General features: G+C 33.4%; 2 protein-coding genes across 4 annotated transcripts; one reads left to right on the top strand and one right to left on the bottom strand.

The window, feature by feature from the left end:
- Positions 1-1,152: 1,152 nt before the first annotated feature.
- Positions 1,153-4,923, top strand: LOC101216809 (ankyrin repeat domain-containing protein 2B). The gene is made up of 9 exons (XM_004144511.3): positions 1,153-1,309; positions 1,511-1,552; positions 1,973-2,154; positions 2,318-2,524; positions 2,614-2,762; positions 2,877-3,045; positions 3,576-3,668; positions 4,327-4,466; positions 4,548-4,923. Exons 2-9 carry the CDS (start codon positions 1,519-1,521, stop codon positions 4,645-4,647), a joined length of 1,074 nt encoding a protein of 357 aa, XP_004144559.1. The 5' UTR covers positions 1,153-1,309; positions 1,511-1,518; the 3' UTR covers positions 4,648-4,923.
- A 2,042-nt stretch (positions 4,924-6,965) lies between these two features.
- Positions 6,966-12,234, bottom strand: LOC101217287 (histone deacetylase 19). Of its 3 annotated transcripts, none has more exons than XM_004144513.3 (8): positions 12,081-12,234; positions 10,859-11,408; positions 9,907-10,347; positions 9,126-9,356; positions 8,670-8,740; positions 8,539-8,593; positions 7,374-7,421; positions 6,966-7,276 (listed from the first exon to the last, which is right to left on the bottom strand). In XM_004144513.3, the coding sequence occupies exons 2-8, from the start codon at positions 11,384-11,386 to the stop codon at positions 7,253-7,255; spliced, it is 1,398 nt and encodes a 465-aa protein (XP_004144561.1). In that variant the 5' UTR covers positions 11,387-11,408; positions 12,081-12,234; the 3' UTR covers positions 6,966-7,252. The 3 variants fall into 3 exon arrangements, with proteins under 3 accessions (XP_004144561.1, XP_031745149.1, XP_031745151.1); XM_031889289.1 differs by lacking the exon at positions 12,081-12,234 and adding an exon at positions 11,914-12,034; XM_031889291.1 differs by lacking the exon at positions 12,081-12,234 and having other exon boundaries at positions 6,966-7,291; positions 10,859-11,386.
- Between the last annotated feature and the right edge of the window lie 402 nt (positions 12,235-12,636).

Below are 12,636 nucleotides of genomic sequence, written 5' to 3'. Positions count from 1 at the left end.
TTTTTTTAGTCACAGTTTATAAAAATATATAAATCTATTTTGTACTTGTGTTTTGTATCATTTTTAGTCTATGAGTTTTTAAAAATGGGTTTAAAAGTCTTAAAAATTTTATTGTTTGTTTTTTTAAATAATTATATGATATTTAAAGTTAAAAACTAGTTCGATAGATGCCGTGATTTTTATAAATTATTCTTATAGTTTAAAATGTCATACACTTGTTTAAATGAAATTATAAAGTTATTTGAGTGACATTTTATATGAACTCTATAAAAGGTCCGAAACTATAAATGTATATTTTGAAATATGAAAGACTAAATTAATCTATTCTTATAAACATGAGAACTATAAAAATACATGTATAGAACTCAGGACCAGACATACACACATAAAAACTTGAGACTAAAATAGTAAGGCTAAATTATAAAAAAAACGTTTCTCAATGTTGTGGATTGTGTAAAATAAACTCATAAATATGATTTTAATTTAAAATTTTGATTCCCATTGTGGTCGATGAGAAAATTCATGTAAATTTTGGATCAATACAGTATTAATTTTTTTTAAAAGTCGAACCATATTTATGAAAATATTAATTTTTTTTTGAAGGTCTAAGACTTTTTTTTAAGTATTTCTAATCCAAATTGCAAAATTTAAGGATTTTTTTTTTTTTATATAATTTAGCAGAAAAAAGTTTTATTTAAAAATATGTATTTAATAGAGTTTTTTTTTTCAAGAATAATAAAAAATAAAAAATATTTTTAAAAAACTATTAAATAACAAAAAGTCATTAAACTAAATAGTTTTTGAAATCCTTTAAAAAATATATATATATTTGAATCTCATTTAAATCTTTCAAAATTCTATATATTTATTTATCTTAAATCTCATTTTACATTTTCTTTACATCTTTTGCTTTCAAAGGAACTAATATACACTAATCAGTTTAATATTTAATGCATCAAATGCGATTATATAGTAAAATATTTACAAAATATATGATAAAATTTTGAAATATAAAAAAACATTTATGAATCCATAGAATTTTATTAGTAAACAACAAAAACTCATATAAAATTTGTCCACATTTTACTAAATTCCCATTTTGCCCTTCTCCAACGGCGGTGCCGCGGTGGCCGCAGCTCACAAAATACAAAAAGGAGATAAACAAACAAACAATAAATTAGGGTTTATAACTCAAGGAAATGAATTAACACAAAACCAAATTATATAAGTCTCGTTGGAGAATCAGTTTATACAGAAGCTTGATCTCTTGCTCTCCTTCTTCCCTTCAATCTTCCCGTGCTAGGATCAGGTCTGAATCTCGACTTCTTATTTTGTAGTTTATTTTTTTGATTTTTTTTGATTTTGTCTATGGGTGGAGGGCTTGACAATTCTTTTCTATGGTGGAATATTGATAATCGGATGTGGATACTGCGTTTTATCGGTTTGTATTATATTGTGGAATGTGGATTTAATATTCGATTTGATTTCGTTTTTCCTGATTTTCATGCAGTTATTCTCATGGCCTCGAGTAGTAGCAAAGAACTTCTGTCTGGTAAGCAGCTAAATTATGTATCTGTAGTAGTGTGCAATTAAAGCAGTATTGGAGATGAAATTGGGTCGTGTCTTGAGTACAATTCATGAGTAGATGTTGAAGTTTAATGGGGTTGTGGTTGTATACCTATTACTACTGCTTCAATTTGATTCATAAATCGTTGCTTTTACGTTTTTCAGTACTTTGTGGATATGGGGTTAGTGAAAGGGAGAAGATTAGGGGGGTGATGAAATATAGTGATGTAAGAGCAAAATTCTAGATATGGGTTTTTTTTGGTAGATAATATCACCATTACCATTTTCTTTGTTCGCTTCCTCGCTTTTTATGAATGGTTTGTTGTTTTTTTAGACGCCTTACTTTCTCTCATATAACTTCGTCCTTTTTCTTTCTTAACTCTTTATTTTTAAATGAATTAAACAGGTTCTTCGGACAACAAAAACGCTAAATCTGAAACATCCTCTTCAGACAATCCTCCTCCACAGGCAGCATCTCAAAGAACTAATTCTCCTCCTCAGGCAGCACCCCAAAGAACTAATTCTATATTTGATGACCTGCCTCAGGACAGTCCTTTTGATTTCTCATCCATGTCTGACATTCTTAATGTAGATCTTTTTCTTGAACTCTTCTTCGTTTATTTTTTTCTTTCTTTTAAAAGCTGTTGTTTTGCTCCGTCTGTTGCTTTCTTGTTCGCGCTAAAACTTTAGCTTGAACTTCTATTATATTAGTAAACCTTGAAGTCTAATTTATTAATTATTATACACTCAGGATCCTAGCATCAAATCATTAGCTGAACAGATAGCAAAAGATCCTTCATTCAACCAGATGGCTGAGCAGCTTCAACAATTTCAGAGTCCACCAGCTCAAGAAGGAATCCAGTTTGATCCTCAACAATACTTTTCTACCATGCAACAAGTCATGCAGAATCCTCATTTTATGTCTATGGCAGAGCGTCTTGGTAGCACACTAATGCAGGTATTTAATTTCTTGCTTGTTGATTGATTGATTTTTCGTAGAGTATACTTTTGTACCAGGGGTGAAACTTCTGCTCAATTTATTCCCAGGATCCATCTATGTCTCGCATGTTTGAGAGTTTTGCTAGTCCACCAGATGGTGATCAACTTGAGGAAAGAATGGCACAGATTAAAGAGGATCCTTCATTGAAGCCTATATTGGAAGAGATAGAGACTGGCGGTCTACCTTCCATGATGAAGTTGGGAACATTTAAATATGAACTCTGAGCCATCGACTTTTCTGTTTCTCATTCAATTTACCAAATTATGTTGTCAAAATAATAATTAAAAAAAAAAAAAATCATTGTCCTTAGGTACTGGAATGATAAAGAAGTTTTACAGAAGTTGGGGAAAGCAATGGGCCTTCCAGTTTCAGCTGAGGCAGCTACGTCTACTGACAATGCTGGGGTTGATGATTCTGAAGAACCGGAGAATGAGGATGAATCAGCTGTTCATCATACTGCTAGTACTGGTGATGTTGAGGTGTGAAGCAGTGATTTTTTTTGTTTCTTTCACTTGCTCCATGGCCGTGATAGTTCACTCTAGTGTTTGTGATATATATTTTATAATTTTCATGGAGGTGCATGAGAGGACATTGATGTGATGGTGGTACGCCGTATGCTCAAATTGTCTGTTTTTTGGTGAATAACATGGGGTGACTTCCAGAGCAGTTGGAGTCCTGTAGTTACCATTTTTTATTTCATATCTATATCTTCAATTGTATTGGGTTGTATGCTGGACCAGGTTGTGATCATTGTAGGTCTGCTTATGCATCTCATGTTCATTTTTGTTTCTATAAAAAGTTGTATGACCTGGCATCAGCTAATTGCACTTATGATGTGTATCTTGCATACTGAAGCATTATCCATCTTGAAAAAAAATGTGTAAGAGAAATCATTGTTAATCTGCATCTTATGATTGGGAAAGCTCACATCTCCATCACATTCTTGTACTCTCATGTAAAGGAACTCGGTAGTTTGAGGAACCTAATCCTTATCCCCATGGTTAATTAGGGATTAAAAAAGGCGCTTGCATCTGGTGCTGACAAGGATGAAGTTGATTCAGAAGGCAGGACGGCATTGCATTTTGCTAGTGGGTATGGTGAGGTATGAAATGAATAATGTATCTTGGCTTTTACCTACTCTGCATACTCTATTCTCGTTTGCTACAATCCCACTCTTTTGGTCAATTGTTGAGTTATATAAAAAATCATGAGCCATTTCTTCCATGCATTACTAAAGTGGAATCCTACGGATGAAATCTCTACTTCTGGTAAAGGCTGCAGAATTAAATTATTTCCATCCATAGAGATGCATGCAAAGGTTGTTTGCATCACAGATTTGGTGTCTGGAATACTTTTCAGTCTTCTTGTTCTCTATAGTTAGAATGAGAAGACGAGCTGTGTGCTATAGAGGATACTTAGGGTGCTGCATAACCTCATAGATTTAAGGAGTAATAGGCTGGGTGATTTAATACAAAATATCATATGTTCGTATGTGTACAAAATTAAGGTTAAGGATGCCTGTTGCTAGACCAGATTTCTATTAACATATCTTGTGGGCAGCTGCTGCTTCTGAAATATTGTCGCACTGTAGTTCAAAACTTTAAGTGAGCATAACTAGATACTAGTCTCATCTTGACTGATATAGTAGTACACAAGTTCGTGATAAAGAATGTCTAGTTGTTGGATGTTCCTTGACAAACAGCGGTAGTATTTGGTTGGCCTTGTAAAACTAACGTCAGCTCTAAAACTTTCACCGTAAGGTTGAATGTGCTCAAGTTCTCCTTGAGGCTGGAGCGAAAGTGGATGCTTTGGACACGAATAAGAACACTGCCCTTCACTATGCAGCTGGTTATGGCCGAAAGGACTGTGTTGCACTTCTCCTGGAAAACGGCGCTGCTGTGTAAGCTTAGTCAACTCTTTATTGGTCATTAACGTTCCATTTTCTATTATTCAGTGCACTAATCTGTTTGTCTTTGTGCAGTACTCTCACAAACATGGATGGAAAGACTCCCATTGATGTTGCCAAGCTAAACAATCAGAATGAGGTGCTGAAGTTGCTTGAAAAGGATGCTTTCCTGTAAACCATACAAATTCGGTGACATTTATTCCTAAGTTACTGCATCTTCTTGTGCGCAGTGCCTCGTAAGAACAAATTTATTTTCATTTAGTGCAAGTATATCGTTAGGACCGGAGTTGCCTTCTTTTATTGTCCATTGGTTTGTTACAATAATATTGTAGTTTCAACTTGATTACAGTCAGGTATAGTGCCCTATTTGTACATTTGGTTTCTCCTTTTTAACTACATGGATTGTTTGCGTTATAATTCATGATAATATAATTTTTTTTTAGAATGCCAATTCTCTTGGAAAGAGATTTAGAAACACTAGAGATATGAACTAATGCTTATACCCAGGTCAATTCCTAGCAAATAAGGCTGCTTTTACCCACTCATAGATGTAACAAAACAATGGTAATCTCAAAAGTGAAACCCCATTTGGTTTCTTTTGTTGTTTGCCTTGTATTCTGGAAATTGAAGGAATTGGAGATTAAGAGGGTGCTGAATTTGATTACGCTTGGAATTTACATGGAACCCACCAGCCTTTATCATTGTTACTACATTACATATATTGTTGCTGTTGTAGTATTTAAATTATGAATGTGTTGTATTTATTGTTACGGTTATTGTTATCGTTATCTGTTTCCATCACTGGCCTAGTTGTAATAGTGATCAAACCTAATCCAAAATTCATCAATGATTTTTATTTATGGATTTTAAGTAACAAAATTCATCAAACTGTTATAGGTCATCTAAGTTTTATTGCTATATTTTGTGTGTGTGTGTATATATATATTTGCTATTCATAAAAGTTCTTCAATATGTAACAACTCTTGGTGTTAATATTTTTTTGGTACAATCTAACTTCCAAAATCTGTGGATAATCATTTGGATTTAGGAAATTAGGCTTATAGCGTAATCTATAAGTTTCTTTATTTTGTTATTTACCTTCCAAGAAATCTTTATTACAAGATAGATCCTTTGGAAGGGCTAGTTATGTTATCATCTCTAAACTAAAGAAATTGAAAGTTTGTCATCAAAGAATGGTCTATTGATCATGAAGTGAAAATGGAAGTTTAAGAAAGAGCATTGTGCCGGTTTGATTTAACTTCTCTCGGAGTGCTTAATTTTGAAAATGTATTTAACAATCATTAAGTAGTTATTTAAAAAGTTTTTAGATTGAGTTCGAACAGTTTTCTTTCTTTTTCAAAAGAGGAAGTAAAAACAAGAAACAACATTTCCTTCTCTATTGGATGCAATCAAACATTGGATCTTTAATTAAAATTTACAGGCTTGCTATGGCTTATAGTAGAACACGAAACTACACTTGCTATGGGCGTTTTGCGTGTATCAGTCTTCTTGAATTTAAAGCGTTTAGCAAGGACTTTATTTGGAGAAAACAATAAATTTTTGAACGAAAAGAATACTAAAAGATAAAGGAGTTTATGCATTGATATGCTTACAAAATTAGCTTCATATTTTTTGCTCTCCAAATTTATTATTTTATCATACAAGTCTTTGCTTAGTATACTTAACAAGTCTTCGATGCATATCCAACTTTGATTCTCTATAACTAGTGTCACAATACATTTTATATACTAAAAAAGTGTCTGTTTGTCAAATGGTTTGATACGTTCTAAACACGAACAAACTAGTCAAACTAAAGTGTTTGTAATTTTTTAGAATGAAATCTACTCTAGGCGCTCAAAGTGAAGGCATTAGAGCATTGAACAACAAAAATATGGATTTTTTTTACATAGTAAGGTATTCAAATGACCCAACAAACTAGACTATTCAATGAGTTACAGTTAGTTTTTCTGTTTTCCTCGTTTGGATTGGTTAAATTTTTTTCTATTTTGTAAGGTTTGATTGAGTCTTCGGTTGACTAAACCCAACTTGAATTACAGATTTATATACATATAGAAAAGATAATATTCTTCTTTTAGGATTGTTGCAATATTTATTTTTGTGACATATTTATTGTATTAGTTGATACTATGAATATTTGATATTTACCTTTTGAATTTTAAAAGTTTTTAATTATTAGCACGTAAGGTAATAAATTTAATTATTTTAAATTATTAATAATAATAAAAAAAAACAATCCAATTGAAAACATGTTCGAAATGTTTTCAAGTATTTTGGTAGCCAACCCAACATAGTCTAAATAACTTTTATCTAACCCAATTCAACCCGTGTAACATATAGATTCTTTTGTAACTTATGTTTGTTTTTATCTTCTTTTTGTTTCCTATTGCTTTTAATTTTCCTTATTCACTAACAGGAAGAGCTTATATCTATTTGGCATTAGTCTTAATATTACTATTTCTGTATCTGAATAACTTCACGAACACTGTTTCTATCTTCTTTTTGCTATTCTTTGTAGTTTGCACAGAAAGGAAGACTAAGTTTCAATGTATTTGTTTCTTTTCAACAAATCCTTTGCATTTTCCCATGCCCTATGATATCCACAGTTTCATCATCATCTATAGTCTATACATTAACACTCATCCATGTGACAGGTCTAAAGTTCTGGCACATCTCAAAAATACTAATTCGCATCTGCACGAATCTCGTTCATTTGCTGCTAGGTATACATTCGATCCTCAGGCTTGTTCACTGTTCCTCGTTCAATAATCGAACATATCAAGAACCTGCAGCAGCAATCACTGTCAAACATATGATTTTCATTCCGTGTATCGTCTGGAAATGTTGTAAGAAACTATGGATAAATATAGGCTAAAACTTTACCGTTCCAGTTGCTGGTCTTTCGAAACCTTTGGTCTCAGCAACATCTTCCTGGTAAATGGACAAAAGAACTCAATATGAATATATGACTAGTGTTTTAGGAACTACATGGGTTAAGTAAGTTGACAAAATAGAAGGTCAAATTAGTTTGTTCAATGCAATGAGAGTATAATCCAGACAGGATAGCAAACATCCCACCCCTACAATTTTACTGTTGATAACTAGGATACCTAGTAGCAAATGAGATATCCTCCCAGATTCTCACGGCTTTGATTCTAACATTATGTTCATGACCCGACCCAAACCCAACTCACTAATCTCCAAAGAGGCAACAAAGAGACAACAAAGATTCTAAGTAGTGAAGTATTAATCGAGAGCCTTTGACTAGAATCTGGGAGAATATCTCCAAATATCCCAGGCAAATGCAACAGAAGTCAGAAGGCACCATATGGTACCTAAATTTTTGTGAAATTGTTCCAAAATGACAATATAAATTATGCGTAAAAAATTGAAGGGCATATATGAAATGACACCGTTAACAACTCTTCAACCACATAGAAGTTGAGACCATTATTACAGAATTTTAATGGCAACTCTCTCCAAGAATTTCTTTTTGGAACAATTTAAAAGTTGAACAGAGTTGAAATTGAAAATTTCAAACCCTATAATTTAAAAAGTATTGTTAAAAAAAAAAGGTACTAAGTGTAATTAACCTTTATAATCTATCAATTGGAAAAAAGGCAAAAGGGAAAAAAGAGCCACCACTCCCAGGAATGAATGTCGTTTCTCTTCCATCTAAAATTCTGTCGATTAGCTCTATCCAACTACTTCAAAACGAAGTGACTCTTGAGAGATCAAAATGTCTGAACTGAAAACCAGAAAGATTTCCGGTCACTAGCTAATGGTCACCAATGAATCTGAGCTCAAGATCTCTTAAGTTATAGCTGAAATTGAGAAATTCTTTTACTACCATGTGCAACTTTAGGCTAGTTAACCACTTAACCTTAATTTATAAGGAAAAAAGTGGTATGATCATGCTGTAACATGCATCTCCTAAACATTAAAATCATTCAACAGATCATATTTTTATTTCTTTCTGTTCAGCTTTAAAGAGTTGACAACACAATGAAGAAAAAATGATATAGAGTCCAAGCGAAGGAAGTCGTACCATTTTAATTTCAGTGTCATAACTTTCTGCTTTCACCCGGCTCGGCAATTGCTTTCTGTGCAAAGAGAACATATAAATTGTGGATACTAAAAAGATCACTTCCAAAACATATGACAGGTTAAACAAAATACCTGTCACAATCGATGTCCATGGCAGAATCTTCATCCCATCTCTCGTCTCCATTATCATCATCCTCGTCCGCCTAAGTATTATTATGCAATTAGATAATATTAGAAGATAATTTCTAATTGCCTCATGAAATTCAACCACAAAGACATTTAAGAAGACCATGGGGGAGTATTTAAAAGCAAAAGTTGAGAATGCACTATTTCTAACAGGATAGCAATTAAGTGAAGAAACAAGCAAACGAGAAAATATGTGTTAATTGACAGGCATGCCACTGCAGAGTCGCAGACTAGTTTATTTACTTAAAACATGAACGATTCATTTTTATTCAACAACTAATTAGGTAATGAAAGAGCTTAAAAACAAACCCCAAATCTAATGAAACAAGCCCCAACGATAAGAAGCTGAAAACAGGGGAAAAAATATTAAAATCAATTGGTAGCGCCAGAAACAGAAAATACCTCTTGGAATTCAGTATCAGGAGGCCTTTCTTGAAATTGAACACTGGGGGCATGTTGAAGCTTTGAGAGATAACCAAGAAGATTTACTCTTATGTCTTCCAATATTTTGCGGGAATTTTTGTTTTCCATATTACTAGGTGCAACGTGTAGAGTATAATCAGGTCCAAAATACTCATAGTACTCATGCTGTGGCATTTTGTTGTCGACGTCCATTCCAAGAGCTACTCCCGTCTGCTTTGCATGTGATGAAGATAAGCATTCAAAATCAATTTAGAATGACAAATGTAAAACGATAAGTTAACATTTTTAGGATATATAAGTTGAAAGATGAAAGATCTAAAAGGACTGGCATGCTTTCTTCCAAAAACTCGGTTGAAAGAAATTCCAGGTAATATAGATTCACATCCTAATGGCTAGCAGCTAGAACGATCTTATGTAGATGCCCATATTCTAAAACTCATTACAAACTTAAGATAGGACATTTTAAACTGAAAACCCGGTATTGTAACTAAAACCCTTGTTGATCAAGGTATGACAATTATACTGTCACTCAATCTTCATCAATTTGTATTTGCTTCCTCCATAAGTAATGGTATATGTGTGATTGCTTGTAACTTAAAAATTATTAAGAGCAATTTTTGGCCAAACAAGAGTTTCCATCAAGAACGAATCTGTTTTCCACTACCTCGTGAAACTAGGTACATTCACACAATGACCCCATTTGTGCCACATTTATAATCATATTCGTCGGATTAAAAAAATCATAATAAACAAAATTTACCTCGTAGCACCAGCATCGAGCGACATTTCGAATAGTATAGCCTCCGCCACCAAGCAGTAAAAGGGGAACATTGAATGATCTCATATATTTAACACATTCAGCATGACCTTTGATTGAAAGATTGAAACATCCCAACCTATCCCCAGACAAAGAGTCAGCACCACATTGAAGAACTACAGCACCGGGCTTAAAGATTTCCATAACCTTCCCCATTATAGGTTTAAATAGAGAATGATAACTTTCATCATCAATTCCATCATCCAAAGGAACATTGAGGGAATAATACTTCCCTTTGCCATAGCCGATATCACGAATATCCCCAGTACCAGGAAAATAATCACCAAATTTGTGGAACGAAACTGTCATGACCCTGTCAGTGGTATAAAAAGCCTCTTCTACACCATCTCCATGATGGATATCAATATCAACATACAAAACACGCTGCAAAAAAAAAAAAGGAAACAGCAGTGAGGATAAGACTTGCTATAAATACTCATACATGAAAACTATGCATATCAATTTAAAAGGAAATGAAGGATTCACATAAGCAAGCGCACACATATTGACATTTGACCTTGCAAGCTCCACTCCACAACCTCACTTTTTAAAAAAACTCATGCTGAATGATATGAAAGGAAATAATTGAACATCGTTCATTGATGAAATGAAAAGAGGCTAATGCTCTAATGCTGAATGATATTTATTGATAAGCAAACTACATCTGAACTTCACGTTCTGTAGAATCCAACTCAATCTAGTGCTTGAATGATATGATAAATTAAATGAAGCACAAACAGAACTATTTCACAGTAGGACGAGAAGATGCTTGATAAAGTACTCACAAAATCCCAGGATATATAATCCCAGGATATATCATTGACATCAACATCATAAATGGTCAATAGGAGATACAAATAAAGAAAAGATGTATTGAACTCGTGTTTGAACAAACCTCATGCTGTTTAAGAAGCTCTAAAATAGCCAAGACAATATCATTGACATAGCAAAATCCAGAAGCCTCGCACTTCTTAGCATGGTGTAGGCCACCAGCCCAATTAACAGCAATGTCACACTGGTTGTGGTTTAATTTGACAGCGCCACCAACTGAGCCACCGGCATATGTTTGGCAGAAAGAGTAAAGACCATCAAACACAGGACAATCTTCACCAACATTAAAACGCTTGAGCTGCCTTAGCTGATCCTGCTGAGTCTCAGGCGTAATATTTCTCAAGAATGAAACGTAGTCATCAGCATGGAAACGACAAAGATCCTTGTCCTTGGCAAGGGTGGGTTTAAAGACCTGCATATGCTGAAGCAATCCATAGTGAGCAAGAAGAGCATGGGTCATCCTAATACGGTGTGGCTTCATTGGATGACCCTGACCGTAATAGTAATTGCCAATCTCAGGGTCATAGAAATACGACACTTTTCTCTTCACCCCATCAGCCCCAGAAGGAAGAGAATTGCCTCCAGTGTCCATACTATTACCCTCCAATCTCAATCTGCACAAAAAAAAAAAAAAAAAAACAACAAAACGAATTAATACATACAAATCAAAACATCCCTAAAGAAGAAAGAAGAAAAACAGAAAAGAAACTCTCAGATTCAAACATCCAAACATGAGAAAAATTCAAAATCCCCAATAAGAGGTCTACTCAGCATCAATCAAACAACAAACAAACAAACAAACAAAAAAAAAAAAAAATCAAAGTTAAAGCTCTCATCATCCCCTCCAGATCATCGTTGACAACTCCAAAAAAACACTAGGAAACAACCAAAAAAAAAACCATAAAATCGACTCGGATTACCCCATGTAGAGAAAACAAGGATTAGAAAACCAAGAACATTAAACACTAAACTACCTCCCCTAATCAAATCAGACCAACATAACAGAGAATAGAAGTTTACTAAAACACAAACAGTACGATTTTCAAAGAAAAACAATAACAAGATAAAATAAAACTGATACATAAGCAGCAAACTCAATCAAGTAGAATCATATCGTACTAGGAGGCAGCGACAGAAAATAATTCCGATGAAACAATCGGCCGGAAACAATGGATGTCGAATACTCTAAAAACCCAAGGAGAAGATGAGATTAAGCAATCTAGAACATGTAGAATATGTAAAAAAATAAAAATGAAAAACTAACAAAAACCCAGTTGAAAGAAAACCTTGTAGTTGTTCAAAAATAAGTAAAGAGAAGCAACAATGGAGGTAGAAGAATTCGAAAGGTTGTCTTCAATCTTCCCCCGGAAGTGGTAAACCAGGGAGTTTACACAATGAACATTGTTATTAGCTTAATAATCGATAATCAATATATAGGCGCTTCAAAGGACACAAGAAAGTATGAAATATGAAATTAAATATTTAAGTGGTGATTTTGGCGGAGACTATTATCTTTGGACTCCTCAAAATAAATAAGTAATTGTAAAGTAGTAATTTTAAAAATAATAATTAAGTAGATTTTACTATAAATAAAATTTCATAATTTTTTTTTTCATTTTACTAATGTATACTAAAAGTATTTATATTAAAGTTTTATTGTTGATAAATTGCAATAGAAGGTTGGTTGGCAATAGTTGTCGAAGTTGGTTGTCGGAAGGTCGTCGATGGAGTCATCAAAGGTGGTGGTCGAAGATTGACTATTGATAATCATTGGTGGTGGTGTTCGAAAATTGGTTGATGAATTTTCCAACTTAAGAAACAAATATCCCTTTGGATTGAAGA

The sequence above is a fragment of the Cucumis sativus genome, chromosome 7 (genome assembly GCF_000004075.3).
Source record: "Cucumis sativus cultivar 9930 chromosome 7, Cucumber_9930_V3, whole genome shotgun sequence".
NCBI classification, from domain to species: Eukaryota; Viridiplantae; Streptophyta; class Magnoliopsida; order Cucurbitales; family Cucurbitaceae; genus Cucumis; species Cucumis sativus.
Note: the sequence above shows the minus strand (reverse complement) of the source record. Positions and strands in the feature narration are given on the sequence as shown.